Here is a 13,836-nt window from a genome sequence, read left to right as displayed (position 1 = left end):
AAGGAATGATGAAATAAAGTGATCATATTCATATGATGAAATATTCTCTACATATTAAAAATGAACTGCTACTATGTGCATTAATAGGCAAGTGACAACAAAAATGTTTGGTATGATTTCATTTGTAACAACTTAAAAATAGGCATGATTAAACTGTGTTGCTTGGGAAAGTATATGTAAGTGGTAAAACTATTAAAAAGGCAAAGAAAAGATTGTTACAGGCATCACAATAGTGGTTATGGGGAGGGGGGAATATGATAGGGTGAGGCACTTTTTAAGGTGCCAGCAATGTTCTATGCCTGAACCCAAGTGGTAATGTCAAATAAAAACCAGAGCTGGACAATAGTTAAAGCAATAAAAACAGATGCTATTCATGACTATTGCAATAGGGGAAAAAAAACTCGGTATAGAATCAGGCTCAGTTCCAGACACAGCATGGAAAAGTGGGCATTTACAGCCAACAACTATGGTAAGGGTCAGTGGATGGAAAATTACTAAGAGGAAATATCAGGAGTAATGGAGATTCTGGTTCTATGGACCTAAAGGAGTCTTGCTGAAAATAGGCCAGCATAATCAGACATCATCTGGGCAATGGTGGACGAAGAAGAACCTGATTAGATATGGAGAGTGATCAGATAAGGAGGTTGGGGGATTTTGATAAACTGACTTATCAGGGTTCTTGCTAAAACTGGATTTTATAAGGCAATGCACAAGTAGGTCTAGGAGAAGATTCAGGAGCCTGAGCAAAGTTTGGTCAAATAAAGAATTTTTGTCAGTAGTTACATGGATTTTTTAATGATTATTTTTAAACTGCAGATATATATTTATGTTCTTCTGTGTGTATATTTCATAATTTAAAAAATTTATAAGATTATTTAACTAGAAGATAGATGGGAGAATATTAGGTGAGGGAATTTGTAGAAAATGATATGATTCAGTATTAGGATTTCTCATTCCTTTTTAATTCTTTTAGCTGTATTTTAAAGTGATTTTCATTCATTCATTTATCCATTCAATATTTATTCAGCCTTTGTAGTTGCAGGTACCCTATTAGACTCTACAACTACCCAGAAGAAAAGCATAGTGTCTGCAGTCAAGGTGCTTAAAATCTGGTAAGAGCAAGAGAGAGAACCAGATGGATAATTAGCACATAGTGTGGTGAATACAACGATGTAAGTGTGCAGAGGAGAAGATTCAGAGGTGAATCTAGATTCCTGAAATGAGCATCAAAGGATGTCTGAGCTGGATGAAGAAGAGAGAATCCTGGCATTCCAGACCAAGGGAAAGGCAGGTATTAGGAAGGTAAGGAAACAGGTACTGACAGAATTGGGAGGGGACTGGTGTTGCTAGACTACAGGATTCACATTAGAAAGTGCTGAGAGGTTTGACTGAAGATGCAGGCAGAGGCCAGATAATGATAGGCTTAGTATGATGTATTAGTAAGTTCAGCTGCGAGTGGCTGAGTATCAGCAATAATAGTGGCTTAAAGGAGATAGGGGTCTATTGTTCTGTCATATAAAACAAGTCTGGGCAGGGGTCTGGGCTACTGTGAGTCAAGGACTCAGATTCCCTCTCTTTTTAGTGCTCCATGGTCCAAACACAGCTACGAAGTGGCATAACACAGGCCTTTAAAATAAAGGTGGTTTTATTATAAAATTTTAAAAATTTGCTTTAAAGGACAGTCATGAGAATACTGCATAATAGGTAGAAACATATCTTCATAATCCAAACAATCACATGGCAGGTTTTATATTGTCCATGGAATGAATACTTAAAAAACAGTCTTCTTTTCAGTTAAGAAGAGTCTTCAGAGCACCATTATTTGAATGGAAGGTATTTTGCATATCAAAGTTCATCTTTGGTCTGCAATGAAGAAGCAAAATATTTAGAGCCACCAAGAAATCTTATATGAGTAAAGAAGACTAACATTAGTCTATTAATTATTTTTCCCTAATGATGAGAGGGGGGAAAAAGCCAAGTTACTGCCAGAGGCTTTTAGGGCCTAGGACTATTTCTAGAGGATCGGACTCATCCACATGGGTAAAATCACGTTGTGATTCACAGGCTACTGATTGGGAACCCAAACATCCATGGGTCTTTATTATGTTAAAGACCTTGTGTTATGAACAGTATCAGTGAAAGTTTAGAATGGACAACAAGCAAGAAATAAACAAAGCTATCACTCTAGCCCCTAACTTCTACTAATCAGTAGAAGACAGTGATTTGGTATCTCCTCTAAAACACTTAGATAAAGATAAAAAATTAAACAGAAATGCAGAAAGGAAGCTGCCCAGTCTCATTTGGAGCCAAAGTAAGAAGTGTTTTGATACCAAATCACAAACGTGGCGAGGGGGTACCTTTTGATTTGACAATTCTTCTTTAACTGATTTATGGCCGTAGCACTAACGGGGGTTAGCACTGATGATGTACCACCTCTGAGAGCCAGATAGTGGTAAATCAGTTCTCAAAAAAAACAACACAACCAAAATTTTGATTTGTAGCATATGCTATTTGCTATGGTGTAAATACTTCCACTAGACTGATGCCAAGCTACCAGAAATTTATCTAGTGTGCAAAATTCCTGAATACTTACAATGGGTGAGCTCCTATGAACTGGTTCTGTCATACCACTGGGGCCAGTGTCACCTATCCCTTTGAAACCTCCTTGAGAGGTAGATATAAAAATTGCCTAATCTGCCTTCTCATCTTTGATTACAATACCATAATCTTGAGTTTGTCCATTCAGAAACATAATGATGCTGCTTAAAATAATGTATTTTATGTACACATACACACACATACGTATATGCTGTAGTTTATACTATTCATATTCCTTCAAACAAAAAAAATAACCATAATCAAAAAGACAGTTCTCCATCACACAACGTCTTTATACAAAAATATACACATAATCTGAGGATGAGATACTGGTTTTTGCTTTGCCATAATCCAGTTAGAAGATTCTGAGCTAAATTCTTTGGGCTCAGTTTTGTTAACCATAAAAATGAAAGCATTTAGTAGATGAACTCTAAGGTCCTTTTATCTTACAAGTCCAGACGTGAATCTGACTTTGATAAATGAAATCCTTATGTAGTGGTATCAACAGAGACTATTTTTAAATGAATAATTTGATAACACAAATAATCATGGTTATATATTTTTTCTTCTTTAAATTGGGATGATGAACTTTGCCAAACCTATATCACAAGATGAGGGCATCAGATGATACATGTGAAAGTACTTTTTGAACTGTAATTATCTATTTAAATACCATGTGATCTGAATTCTCACATTAAAAAACACTTCCCTCAAGGCTGGGTATGGTGTGCACACCTACAGGCCCAGGTACTTGGGAGGCTGAGGCAGGAGGATCACTTGAGCCCAGGAGTTTGAGGTTGCAGTGAGTTATGATGATGTTACTGCATTCTAGCTGGGGAGACAGAGTGAGACTCTGTCTCAGAAAAAAAAAAAAAGGCTTCCCTCAACTTTGCCAGGGAGCTACTAAGTCTTCTCACTTAACTGCATTTTAGCATCCTTTCCTGTGGATTTTTATCATCTAATATATCTGTCTCTCTAGTAGACTGAATTGCTTGGATGCCTCAGGAGGAACTCAAATATTCGTTGCCTGACAGGATGACTAAAGGAATGAATGCAAATTTAGATCAATGTTAGTTCTTACTCCGACACTAGCCAGAAGGTCAGTTCTGGTTACCTTTTTCCTATGGCACGTGCAAGGAAAGAGGTCATCCTCCGTCTGTGGTTCTACCCTTTTCATACCCTCTCGGATTTGGGGCTCACTCACTTGTAAATTGGCATATTCCTGTTCAAGCAACAATACAAAAGCATTCCTTACACAACAATTTTAAGTACATTCAACAAATGAGACATGCTGGAATTTACAAAGACTATGATCCATTTAATTCACAGGTGATCTGCAAAGTCCTCCATACACACCCACCTTAAACACACAGCAGAGCTCTTGAGAGGTGGATGTCCTTTGAATATTGACTGCCTATTCCTGACAGACCTCTCATTATTCTATCCTAAATTTATATGACTTCTTTTTTTTTTTAACCACCTTCTGCCTTATGATAAAAACAATTTTGCATGCAATCTTCCCTAGACTGAGAATTTGAGGATGGGGACTCTTTTTGCTTTCCTCATCATGGCTTTCATGACCACAGTCATCATCTCCACTAATTATGTGCTTACTCTGGGTGGGACACTGTGCTAACTACTTAAGCTAAATGTTAGCTGAATGAATGAACACTACTCCGTGGATCCTTAGAAATCCAGAGAGTAAATCCCCCCAATTCACTCATTCCACATGATTCCCTCTCTGTATCCCTTCATCAAGGGGAGGTTACAAAAGGGGGAGGGCCAGTACAGATCAGTAACAGACCACATTTGTTCTAGAACAGAGCCTCAGAGATGGGCTATCTGTAATTGTGAGTTAAAAAATCTTAATCTAAATCTAGTACTATTATTAGCAAATAACTTACTGCATTTTTTAAAAAAGCCTTTCACATGGTTAGAGATGCTTTGATTACTATCCCTAAATGCTTGGGCCCATGGAAATAATTTCCAACAGAAGTCATGGCTCACATGGGGTCAGGACAAGAGGCCCAAAGACACCTTGCACTGTTCAGACAAGGAAACGGTAAGGCAGTAACAACAGAAAAAAGAGAAAATATTAAATACAAATCCATATACAATAACTTTGCAGGATCAGAGGCCAGTTTTCTAATCACATACCACATAGTCCAATATTAATACTTTTCACTTGAGTGTAATACTCTCTATTAGCTAATCTTTGGTTTTCAACTATTTTTTATTATTACTTAATATTTGTCCCTGATTTTCACCCACAGAAGAACATATATCTCCTTATATTAATATATTTTGGGAATTAAGTGAAATATTACTTGTTCTTAACATGTCTAGTTATAAGTTATATGACTATTTTCTTGGAAAATACTGACCTGGAAAAGTTTGAAATAATAACAGAATATGTCATCACCCATGAGATTATTTCTTGCAAATTCTTGTCCCGCTTTTGCTATCTTTTTTGCCTATGGGAACAACAAAAGAGCCTTTAATGAAACTTATTTTTTTCCCCAAGAAGACATATGTAAACTGATCTTGAGAGTACCTATACAGTGGGACAATAGTAGGAAACATCTTTGGGGGTAGTTTTATGTGGTAAAAGAAACATTTAACAGAGTATATTTGCTCAAATCAAAGAGAGATTTTTCATTATGGGCATATATGGTCACACAAAGTGGAATAATGGACATTGGAAATTAAGAAGGGGGAAGAGTAGGAGGGAGGTGAGGGATCAAAAATGATCTATGGGGTACAATGTACACTATTTGAACAATGGGTACACTAAAAGCCCTGATTTCACTATACAATTCATCCATGTAACAGAAAACACTTGTAACCCAAAATCTATTGAAATTGAAAAAGAATTTTCAAAAAAGGTTGGTTTTTTAAGTTTGAAAGTTTGAGAAGTCATACTGAGCCTACTAGAATTAAGCCTCTCTTGGAGAGGTAACAATGACTTTATAAAGTAAATGCAAGACGAAGCTTACTGTATTGCCTTCACAATTTTCAGCAGACAATTAAGTTCAAGCTTATTTCATGCAATCCCTCACTTTAATCGACAGCATAGCTAGTGACTCCTTCTGCCAGACTGGCCACCTTAATTTTCATACTGCTAGTAGAGGCAGTGGTTGCAGCTCAAACCAACGGAACTGACAGAAAAGGTATTATCAAGGCCAAGGTTTGGCTTTTTGTTTCACATGCAGGGTGGACAGTTATTTCAAGACACAATGCTGGCCAGGCATGGTGGCTGATGCCTGTAATCCTAGCACTCTGGGAGGCCGAGGCAGGAGGATCACTTGAGGTCAGGAGTTTGAGACCAGCCTGAGCAAGAGTGAGACACTGTCTTTAAAACAAAACAAAAAAAAGACATAATGCCTGCTGTGTTCATCCAAGGGAAACTGCTTTGCTATCCATGGGCAGGCAGCTTCCCATTTACAGGTAAAAGTCTGCATCTGAGCATCCTGGACAGCCCTGGCACAAAACATTTCAAATGGACCTGTGACATCGGGGTATAAGTGGAAGGAAGCCTTGGAGGAGACTGACCTTACCTCTTCATCGTGATCTTTTGCCCATTTAAGTTTTTCTAGCAGATCGCTCAGGTTGCTTTTAACAGGAATGTAGTGTTTCCACGGCTGCAGCTCATTGTAAAAGTGTTCATAGTAGATGGAGTCCTGCTTCAGCACAACACTGTCACCAACCAGTAGATACGGCAGGCGATAAGCTGCCACAGTGCCATCGATATTTATTTGATACTTATGCTGCAAAACAGTGGTAAAGTTTAAGAACTTCCATTCTGTTTCCTTGTTTTCACTCTCTTTATGCTCCTCTCCATTCCACACATAGACTCTTGCCATCCTCAGATACCAGTTGGCCAGATTTTGCCCTCTGCCTTTGCCATTTAGTTAGTGCTATTATATAACGGGTTGACCTAGAGCAATACGCTCACATTGATGGGCTCTTAGAATAAATTTTGCAAAGGAGGCAATAAATCTAATGTGGAAGCAGACAATAAAATAACAAAGCTGTTGTTCTAATGCTACAACATAAGGAAAGATAAATTTATTTGTGACTTTGTAATTCCTCTAGTGCTTTTTTGATGGCACATGTGCACCTGACAGCACATTCTGAGGCATGTTAGTAGTATTTTTTAAACACCAGAGGGCCACACATATGTCTTAAGGAAATTAGCAAGCTCTGGGACAAGAACATCTTATGAATAAAAATATTCAATAGGACTGTGGTAATCAATAGCCTTTAGTTGTAGAAAATTCATCAGGCAGGAAATAAAGCCGAGGCAAGATGTAACATCCTTCCCTCTGAGCAAGGATGGCTAGTATCTGCTCTCTTTGGTTATAATAATTTCTTTCAAAAAACTTTGAGATAAGCATATGGAAAAACCACTGACAAGTCATAGCATTCTTTAGGTCTACCTACCTCCACATAACCCACCAAAGGAAAACCTGGCCATCCACAGGGCAGATAGAGCTCACTCATCATTTGTCTTCCACATACAGAAGACCTTTTGCCCACCTGTCTCTATACCACATGGGACTTCAGGAAGCACCCAGTGGTCTAAAGAGCAAGGCACTGCCCACTGCCTTTAAAAAGGGAGATGTCAGAAGAAGGATTACTCCCTGGGAAACATGAGCAATGCACATTCTAGACACAGAAAGTGATCCCTAACCCCCAGAATTCCCAGGCAGAACATTTGGATGGGTTTCAAGTCATTCCCCACCAGAAGGCCTGATAAGAAACCACTGGTTTATATCTTCTACAGTCTATTGTGATAATGTGGCTCTGGGCAAAAATATTTATAAAATGACTTAAATGTACTTATTAATAAAAAAGGATTTGGAGCTGACATGTGCTTATCTTGAGGATTAACTGGGAAAAAAAAATCCTAGCTCTACCCAGGCTTCAAGCTCCCTCAGCGCATATTTAATGTCAGGGCTGGGTAGTGAGTACAGCTCAGGTTGCCAAGCTAGTCCCAGGCCCCCTGTGCCTTGATATTCACTAAGTTTTGTGCTTACTGCTCCCATCCCCTGGAATTTACAGGCTTCAACTTCCCTTCCTCAAAGTACTATTTACACACAAGTTAGAAAAACGAAAAGGACTGGCCACCAATGATATCATACCTTGAAGAAATCGAAAAATGAAATGTGTTTCACAATGGGACCATACAGGCTTTCATCATGTTTAAAGAAGAAAAAGTTGGTAAAAGCAGCATCTATGAGTTCTGGGTGTTTTCTACTGAGTTTGACCAGCTCGAGTCTCTCTTTGCGGCTGTCTCGCCCTCTCCAGACAGCTGTGGAGTTTTTGCTTTCCCAGGGAGGACCCGTGTTAGCTTGCACAGACAGCATATCCAGACTTACTCTAGAAGACAGAAAGTGCGACAGATTTTCCTCCCAAACCGTCATGTCACAAAAGTTGTTGGGAAAGAACTCACCAAAGAAAAAAAACCAAGGCTCTGGGTCAACCCTGACCCATCTCTCACCGGCCCATGGTTTCTAGAACAGACTCAGTCAAGTCATAGGTAGGCATCACGATATCCTTGGAATCTGTAGAGCCACACCAGGAAAAGATTGGATGGATGTTAGAATTGGATTTCTTTTTTTCTAAAGGCCAGTCTCCTAAATTAACAAAAAACTCCACATCTGGCATCTTCACCTAAAAAAAGGAAACAAAGATCCTATTCATATTTCTTGCTTTGGATAATATCTTGTATTTATCAATTTAAATTAGAAATTGCCAAATGAAAGGCCAACCTTAGAAACTTCAGGTAATGATAATTATCCCGGTTTGAATCTTAGATAATTTTTTTAGGATTTGGTCATATATATAAGTATTCTAGGTTTCCTACAAAAGGGATGAAATGGTAAAGGTAATCTCTGTTCTAAGACTGCCAAGAAACTCTATGATGGTCAAACAGAAAGAAAATTACTGGAAAATAATTTTAAAAACAGCACCTGGGACTCTAACCCTAGTTTCTTGTTAATGAGCCAGATGCTTCCATTGTAGAAACATACTCCAGGTAGGTAGCAGGACCAGGATTTGAACTCAGGAACCCATCCCAAGGCCAGCATAGTAACTTTGAAACTATGTATGCTGCTGCTACTAACAAATGGCATGAAGATGTTGAAAGAATCTGTTTTATCTAGCCATAGAAAATGTTTAGAGTATTTGCAAAATAAGAGATATATTCTTGTAAGGCAATAATTATGTTGACCGGGCTGAGAAGCATCTTGAGAAATTGGAATCTTAAAGAATATTCTTATTTTTCTATGGATTGACACAGATGCACAAGAAAAATTCGTCAGTACTCTGATATCTTAGCTTAAAGGAGGCATAATACTGATGCTACATAACCACCTACATTCAGAATTAACTGACTATAAGTGCTTTGCAATCTCAAAAAAGAAGGCACTATAATTTTCCATGAGTAATTCAATCACAATACATGTGCAAATTACTCAATATTATAATAGATTATAAATAAATATACAATTGACAAAAATGTTGCTATAGTTTTTCATACAGCTATTTTAATATTACTGACAAAGTATTCCACTAGAACCCCACTAAGGCACATTATACCAAGGAGTAGTATTCAGTATAAAGCAAGTCTTTTTTGGACTCAAAGTAGGTTTAGTACCAAAATAGTTTTATTATAAGCCATTTTCTTTCCTCTACAGAGTATTGTTATGGTTGAATTTTGTCTCTGAAAAAAGATATGCTGAAGCCTTAAACCCTAGTATCTCAGAATGATCTTACTTGGAAATAGGGTCATTGCAGATGTAATTAGTTAAGATGAGGTCATACTGGAGTATGTTCAGCTGTTAATCCAGTATGACTGGTGCCCTCATGAAAAGTGGAGAAGTGACACTGACAAAGACACATGAGGGGAAAAGGCTATGTGATGACAGAGGCAGAGGCCAGAGGCTATGCAGCTGCAAGCCAGGGGACACTAAGATTGAAACCACTGCTAGAAGCTAGGAAGTGGTAGAGAAGGATGCTACCCAGAATCTCAGAGGGAGTCTGGCTCTGCTGACACTTTGATTTTGGACTTCTAGCCACCAGAACTGTGACAGCATAAATCTCTGCTATTTAAAGTCACCCAGTTTGTAGTACTTTGTTACAGCAGCCCTTGGAAACAAACACAGGCATCCTACATGACATAAAACTTCAGAATAGTATTTTAAAATGGCTCCAGAATAGAATACCTCTGGCATTGTTATTATTTTTATTTTGAAAAATTATATTCTAAAACCTGGGCTTAAATTATCTGTTGAATCTAAGAGAAAACATATACTTACCTTCCTAGTCAAAGAAAGTAGTATGGCATCCATGAAAATTCTAAAACCTACATGTTCACCGTGAGTCTTGATATAAACCTAAAAGAGAATTTACCATATATTATGTTAGTCTAAAAATACTGGCAGACTTCACTGAGGAAAAGCTTGTCATAATGATCCTCACTAGGATGATGTTTAATAAAATATTTAGTTAATTGTAGCTAAATGGTCAAAACAAACAAACAAAAATCACCAAAAACAAACAAGCAAACCTCAGTCATATGTTGTACCTTGTTATCCTTCAAGGTATAGTGGCACAAGCTCTGCCTCTGTCCAAATCTTTTTGGGATTTCTGCTGCAATCTTTTCTGGGTCGACAGCAGGGAAATGTGCCAGATCTTTCTGAATCTGAGTAATGGTTTCTGGGCAGTTCATCTCTCGTAGCCAGGCTGCACTGTCTTCCACAGGACAGTCACAGTTTTCATGGTAAACTGGCCCTATTTACACACAAATAACAAAGTATGGCAGTAATAATTTCACTCAGCATTTGAAACATATAACACATATCCAAAATATGATTTTGTGGATTTTTGCCTAGTTGGCTAGGAGGGGCATTTTGATTGAAAACACATTTTAAAAGAAACACATTTTTATTACATGGGGGCATTGCAGTGCGTCAGCCTTCTATTCTGACAGCTCTTCACAGTGAAGTCTTATGATATTTTCATAATGAGGTCCTCTTTACATAAGTCCAAAAGAAAGCCAACAGGCACTGATTTATGCTCTACAGTAGACAATACAGTTCATTATTCTTTATGTTTTGTGTACTTAATAATAACCAAATACTGGTAAAAGGATATCAGAAGAGTATACCTATTTTAATGAAAGACAAAAGTAATATGAATTAATATTTCACTGGTCTATTATATAAATAGGTTCTAAGTGTCTAAGGGACTTTACTCATCATTAACAACAAAAGTAAACAAGGAAATCCTATCCTTTTTTAAAAAAAGAATTATAAAGAAGTAAAAGTAACCCTCAAAACAATCCATTTCACTAATTTTATAATGGGTTAATTATATATTTGTAGAAATAGTACTAACAATGTAGCAGAATCTGAATTGAGATTTTTTTACTGTCATTCCTTACGGTAATTCTCAGATCCCCACCTGACCCATGCAGTAGTTGACAATGGAGTATCTTTTCAAGGTTAGAAAGTTGTACTGTACCATGTGGTTCTGGTAGAATGCAGGAAAGGAACCTAGACACTTCTAAAAAATGTTTACCTTTCTTGGGGGTGGGAGGAGGGATGGAAAATTCCTGCCTTTGTATACACACTTTGTGTATATTCCTTCCCCACTGTTTTAGGGTACTGTCTCCCATGAGAGGGAAGGAGATGGCTCTAGGCAACAAAGCTGTACTCTCATCCTGTATAAGAAAACATCAGAGAATTTCTCTGGAAAAATGGCATCGGAACAAAGATCAAAAACAACAGTCACCAACGCCTCCTTCAAGCCATCTCCTTTCCTGAAATGATCTACCAAATTTCAATAACATGCATCAGTTTCTTAAGTCATGTATGTCCAATTAAGAAAGTATCATATATGACCACATACAGAGCTTGATAATTCTTGCTAAGGTTGTGCCTTCAGGGAGCAAATTCTCTATTAATACGTTCCTTGCTCTTTAGTGAATTATAATTTCCATTTAAATCTTGAATTTCTCTCTTTTACCAGGACTCCTAATTTAGCTTTCGAGTAGGAAAGTTATTTTTGGAGTAGGAAATTTAGCTTTCGAGTAGTAAAGTATGATAAGTTATTTTTATTGATAGAATGATGTGTACTATTGTATTCAAATACTGCTGTTGCAAAATTATTTTCCAAATTACCTTTTAAAATATAGGGGGATTGGGCCACATGTTGACCTTGGAATTTAACTTCTACCTTCAGATTTCTGTAGCTTGCATACATTCTGTATCGTACTATGAAGGACCCATCCTTTCGGTCTAAAACCTGGACTCCAACTCTGGTGAATTGTTCCTCTGGTGCTGAGATTTTCACTAGGAACACCTTTTCACCCGGAGAAGATGTGAATCTGTGATGGGAAGAGCAATAAGATATAAAAATTATTTAAAGGAACAAATGCACAATAAGTATGCTCTTCAGTCTGGAAACTTTACTATTCTCTTCCATGTTCTTCTTTTAGTATATGATTACACCTCTCTAATGCTCTTAGTACCATGAATATGATGAATAAGAATTTTTTTTTTTAAAAGAGGAAAATAGTTTCATTAGACAATCACAAGGGGATATGTCAAGACTACTAATGTATATAAGCCTAGAATATACTTATGCATTTCATATATAGAAATATTCTTATCAACCTACTATTTCTTTCACACCCATCACATCTAGAAATTTGTGTTCAAATTGTGCCTCCGATCAGAATGATCTTATTTTGCAAAATCTCTGTCAATGATTCTTTAAAATATCAGTATTATAAATCATGCTCACAGTTATGGGCAAAAACACAGTAAGTAGGTAGTGTATCATCTTACTGTCACTGTATAAAAGTTTTTTTTGGAGTGGGTGTTCTTGCTAAGATGTTATTGAGTTTCCCCAGTTGTAGTATTCATAGCCAAATGACAAAATTTACAATCTTCCTGTTCTTTGCTTTGAAAACCTTTTATTCTGACACTGTTTTTTTTCCCTACAAAACATACACGGTCAGCATCCAACAATAATGAAGACAATCACTTCAGAAGTATTCTAATAATAAAAATAAGTTTTAAGTACAATGTTAATGTATTTAATTTATTAGGATGAAATAACTGTTTGTTACAATCATATAGGAGATTCATACATTGATACTTTCCCTCCAAACGCTAAAGTTTCAAATAGTACTTCATTTTTCTTTTTGAGTTTCAAAACATGCTTACCTGCGTGTCTACTGAGTGTCTAGCAACTGGGGTAAATACCACAGCTTATGCGAAAAGTAGTTACAAAATATTAATAGTATTCCCAGCAAGGCAGGGGGGGGGCTTTGTCTTGCCCTGGTAATGTGGAAATCCCTATCAAAATGGCTAGTAGATAAAGTTATTATTGTATTATATATTCTATGTATAATATTCTATATATTATAATTCAGAATTATTTCTACAGCTACAGAGAAAAATTCATTGCGATCGGGGGGACACTGTTAAACCAGATGCGGATAGCACCCAAATGCACTGGAATTTAACTGCTATGGAGAAACAAAGTCTTCTAAAGAGAAAAGTTTAAGGGAGATTACAGTTTCAACTGCAATCCAAAATAGTTAAGGTGCCGTTTCTAGACTTACCTATTCCCGAATGTATCCACCGCCTGAATATAGAAATAGCGGGCGGGGAGGACGACATCCGCTTTTAGACCGGGTCCCCATATTTCGCTCTTCTCCGGGCTCAGGCGCCTCTCTTCGCCGGTCTCGGCAAGTGCTGGAACAGTCCCCAGAAAGAAGCAGTAAAGCAGCAACGTGCTAAACATTTACAAGACGCACTCTGGAAATGATCCACGGATAAATGAAGACGTGTAAGAGGTGGACGGAAACGCACGTTGGCCGGTCACAGCAGCAAACAGGGCTCCACGGCGTGTCGCCTGACGTGCAGGGCAGGCGCGCGGGTCTCCACCGTCCCCAGGAAAATCACAACCCGAGCCTTGGCACGTCCAGATGAAGGATGCCACTCGTTCTGCTGAAAGGGGCAAGAACCGCGCTGCTCCCCTTTCTCGGGACAAGGATAAACTTGTGCTGCTCCTGCCACTGGAGCATCATTTGGGGGCGAATCCGTCTCAGGTTCCAGCCAAGGTGCAGAGTGAGGGGATTGGCCCGGGTGTCGCGCCAGGCTCAGTAAGGCCTTCTCCAAGTGGATGGCGGAGTGGACACGAGTCCCGGCGCCCTGGGCT

The 13,836-nt window shown here is 38.0% G+C and overlaps 1 protein-coding gene across 2 annotated transcripts; it reads right to left on the bottom strand.

The window, feature by feature from the left end:
- Positions 1–1,625: 1,625 nt before the first annotated feature.
- POGLUT2 (protein O-glucosyltransferase 2) lies at positions 1,626–13,748 on the bottom strand. 2 transcript variants are annotated; one of them, XM_045567573.1, is made up of 10 exons: positions 13,238–13,747; positions 11,787–11,992; positions 10,190–10,395; positions 9,921–9,998; positions 8,102–8,274; positions 7,743–7,980; positions 6,156–6,365; positions 4,983–5,072; positions 3,713–3,820; positions 1,626–1,863 (listed from the first exon to the last, which is right to left on the bottom strand). In XM_045567573.1, exons 1-10 carry the CDS (start codon positions 13,417–13,419, stop codon positions 1,846–1,848), a joined length of 1,509 nt encoding a protein of 502 aa, XP_045423529.1. In that variant the 5' UTR covers positions 13,420–13,747; the 3' UTR covers positions 1,626–1,845. The 2 variants fall into 2 exon arrangements, 1 of the variants encoding a protein (XP_045423529.1); XR_006739008.1 differs by lacking the exon at positions 1,626–1,863 and having other exon boundaries at positions 3,734–3,820; positions 6,151–6,365; positions 13,238–13,748.
- Between the last annotated feature and the right edge of the window lie 88 nt (positions 13,749–13,836).

Source organism: Lemur catta, chromosome 13 (genome assembly GCF_020740605.2).
Source record: "Lemur catta isolate mLemCat1 chromosome 13, mLemCat1.pri, whole genome shotgun sequence".
Classification (NCBI taxonomy): Eukaryota; Metazoa; Chordata; class Mammalia; order Primates; family Lemuridae; genus Lemur; species Lemur catta.
This window is presented reverse-complemented; position numbering and strand designations above follow the sequence as displayed.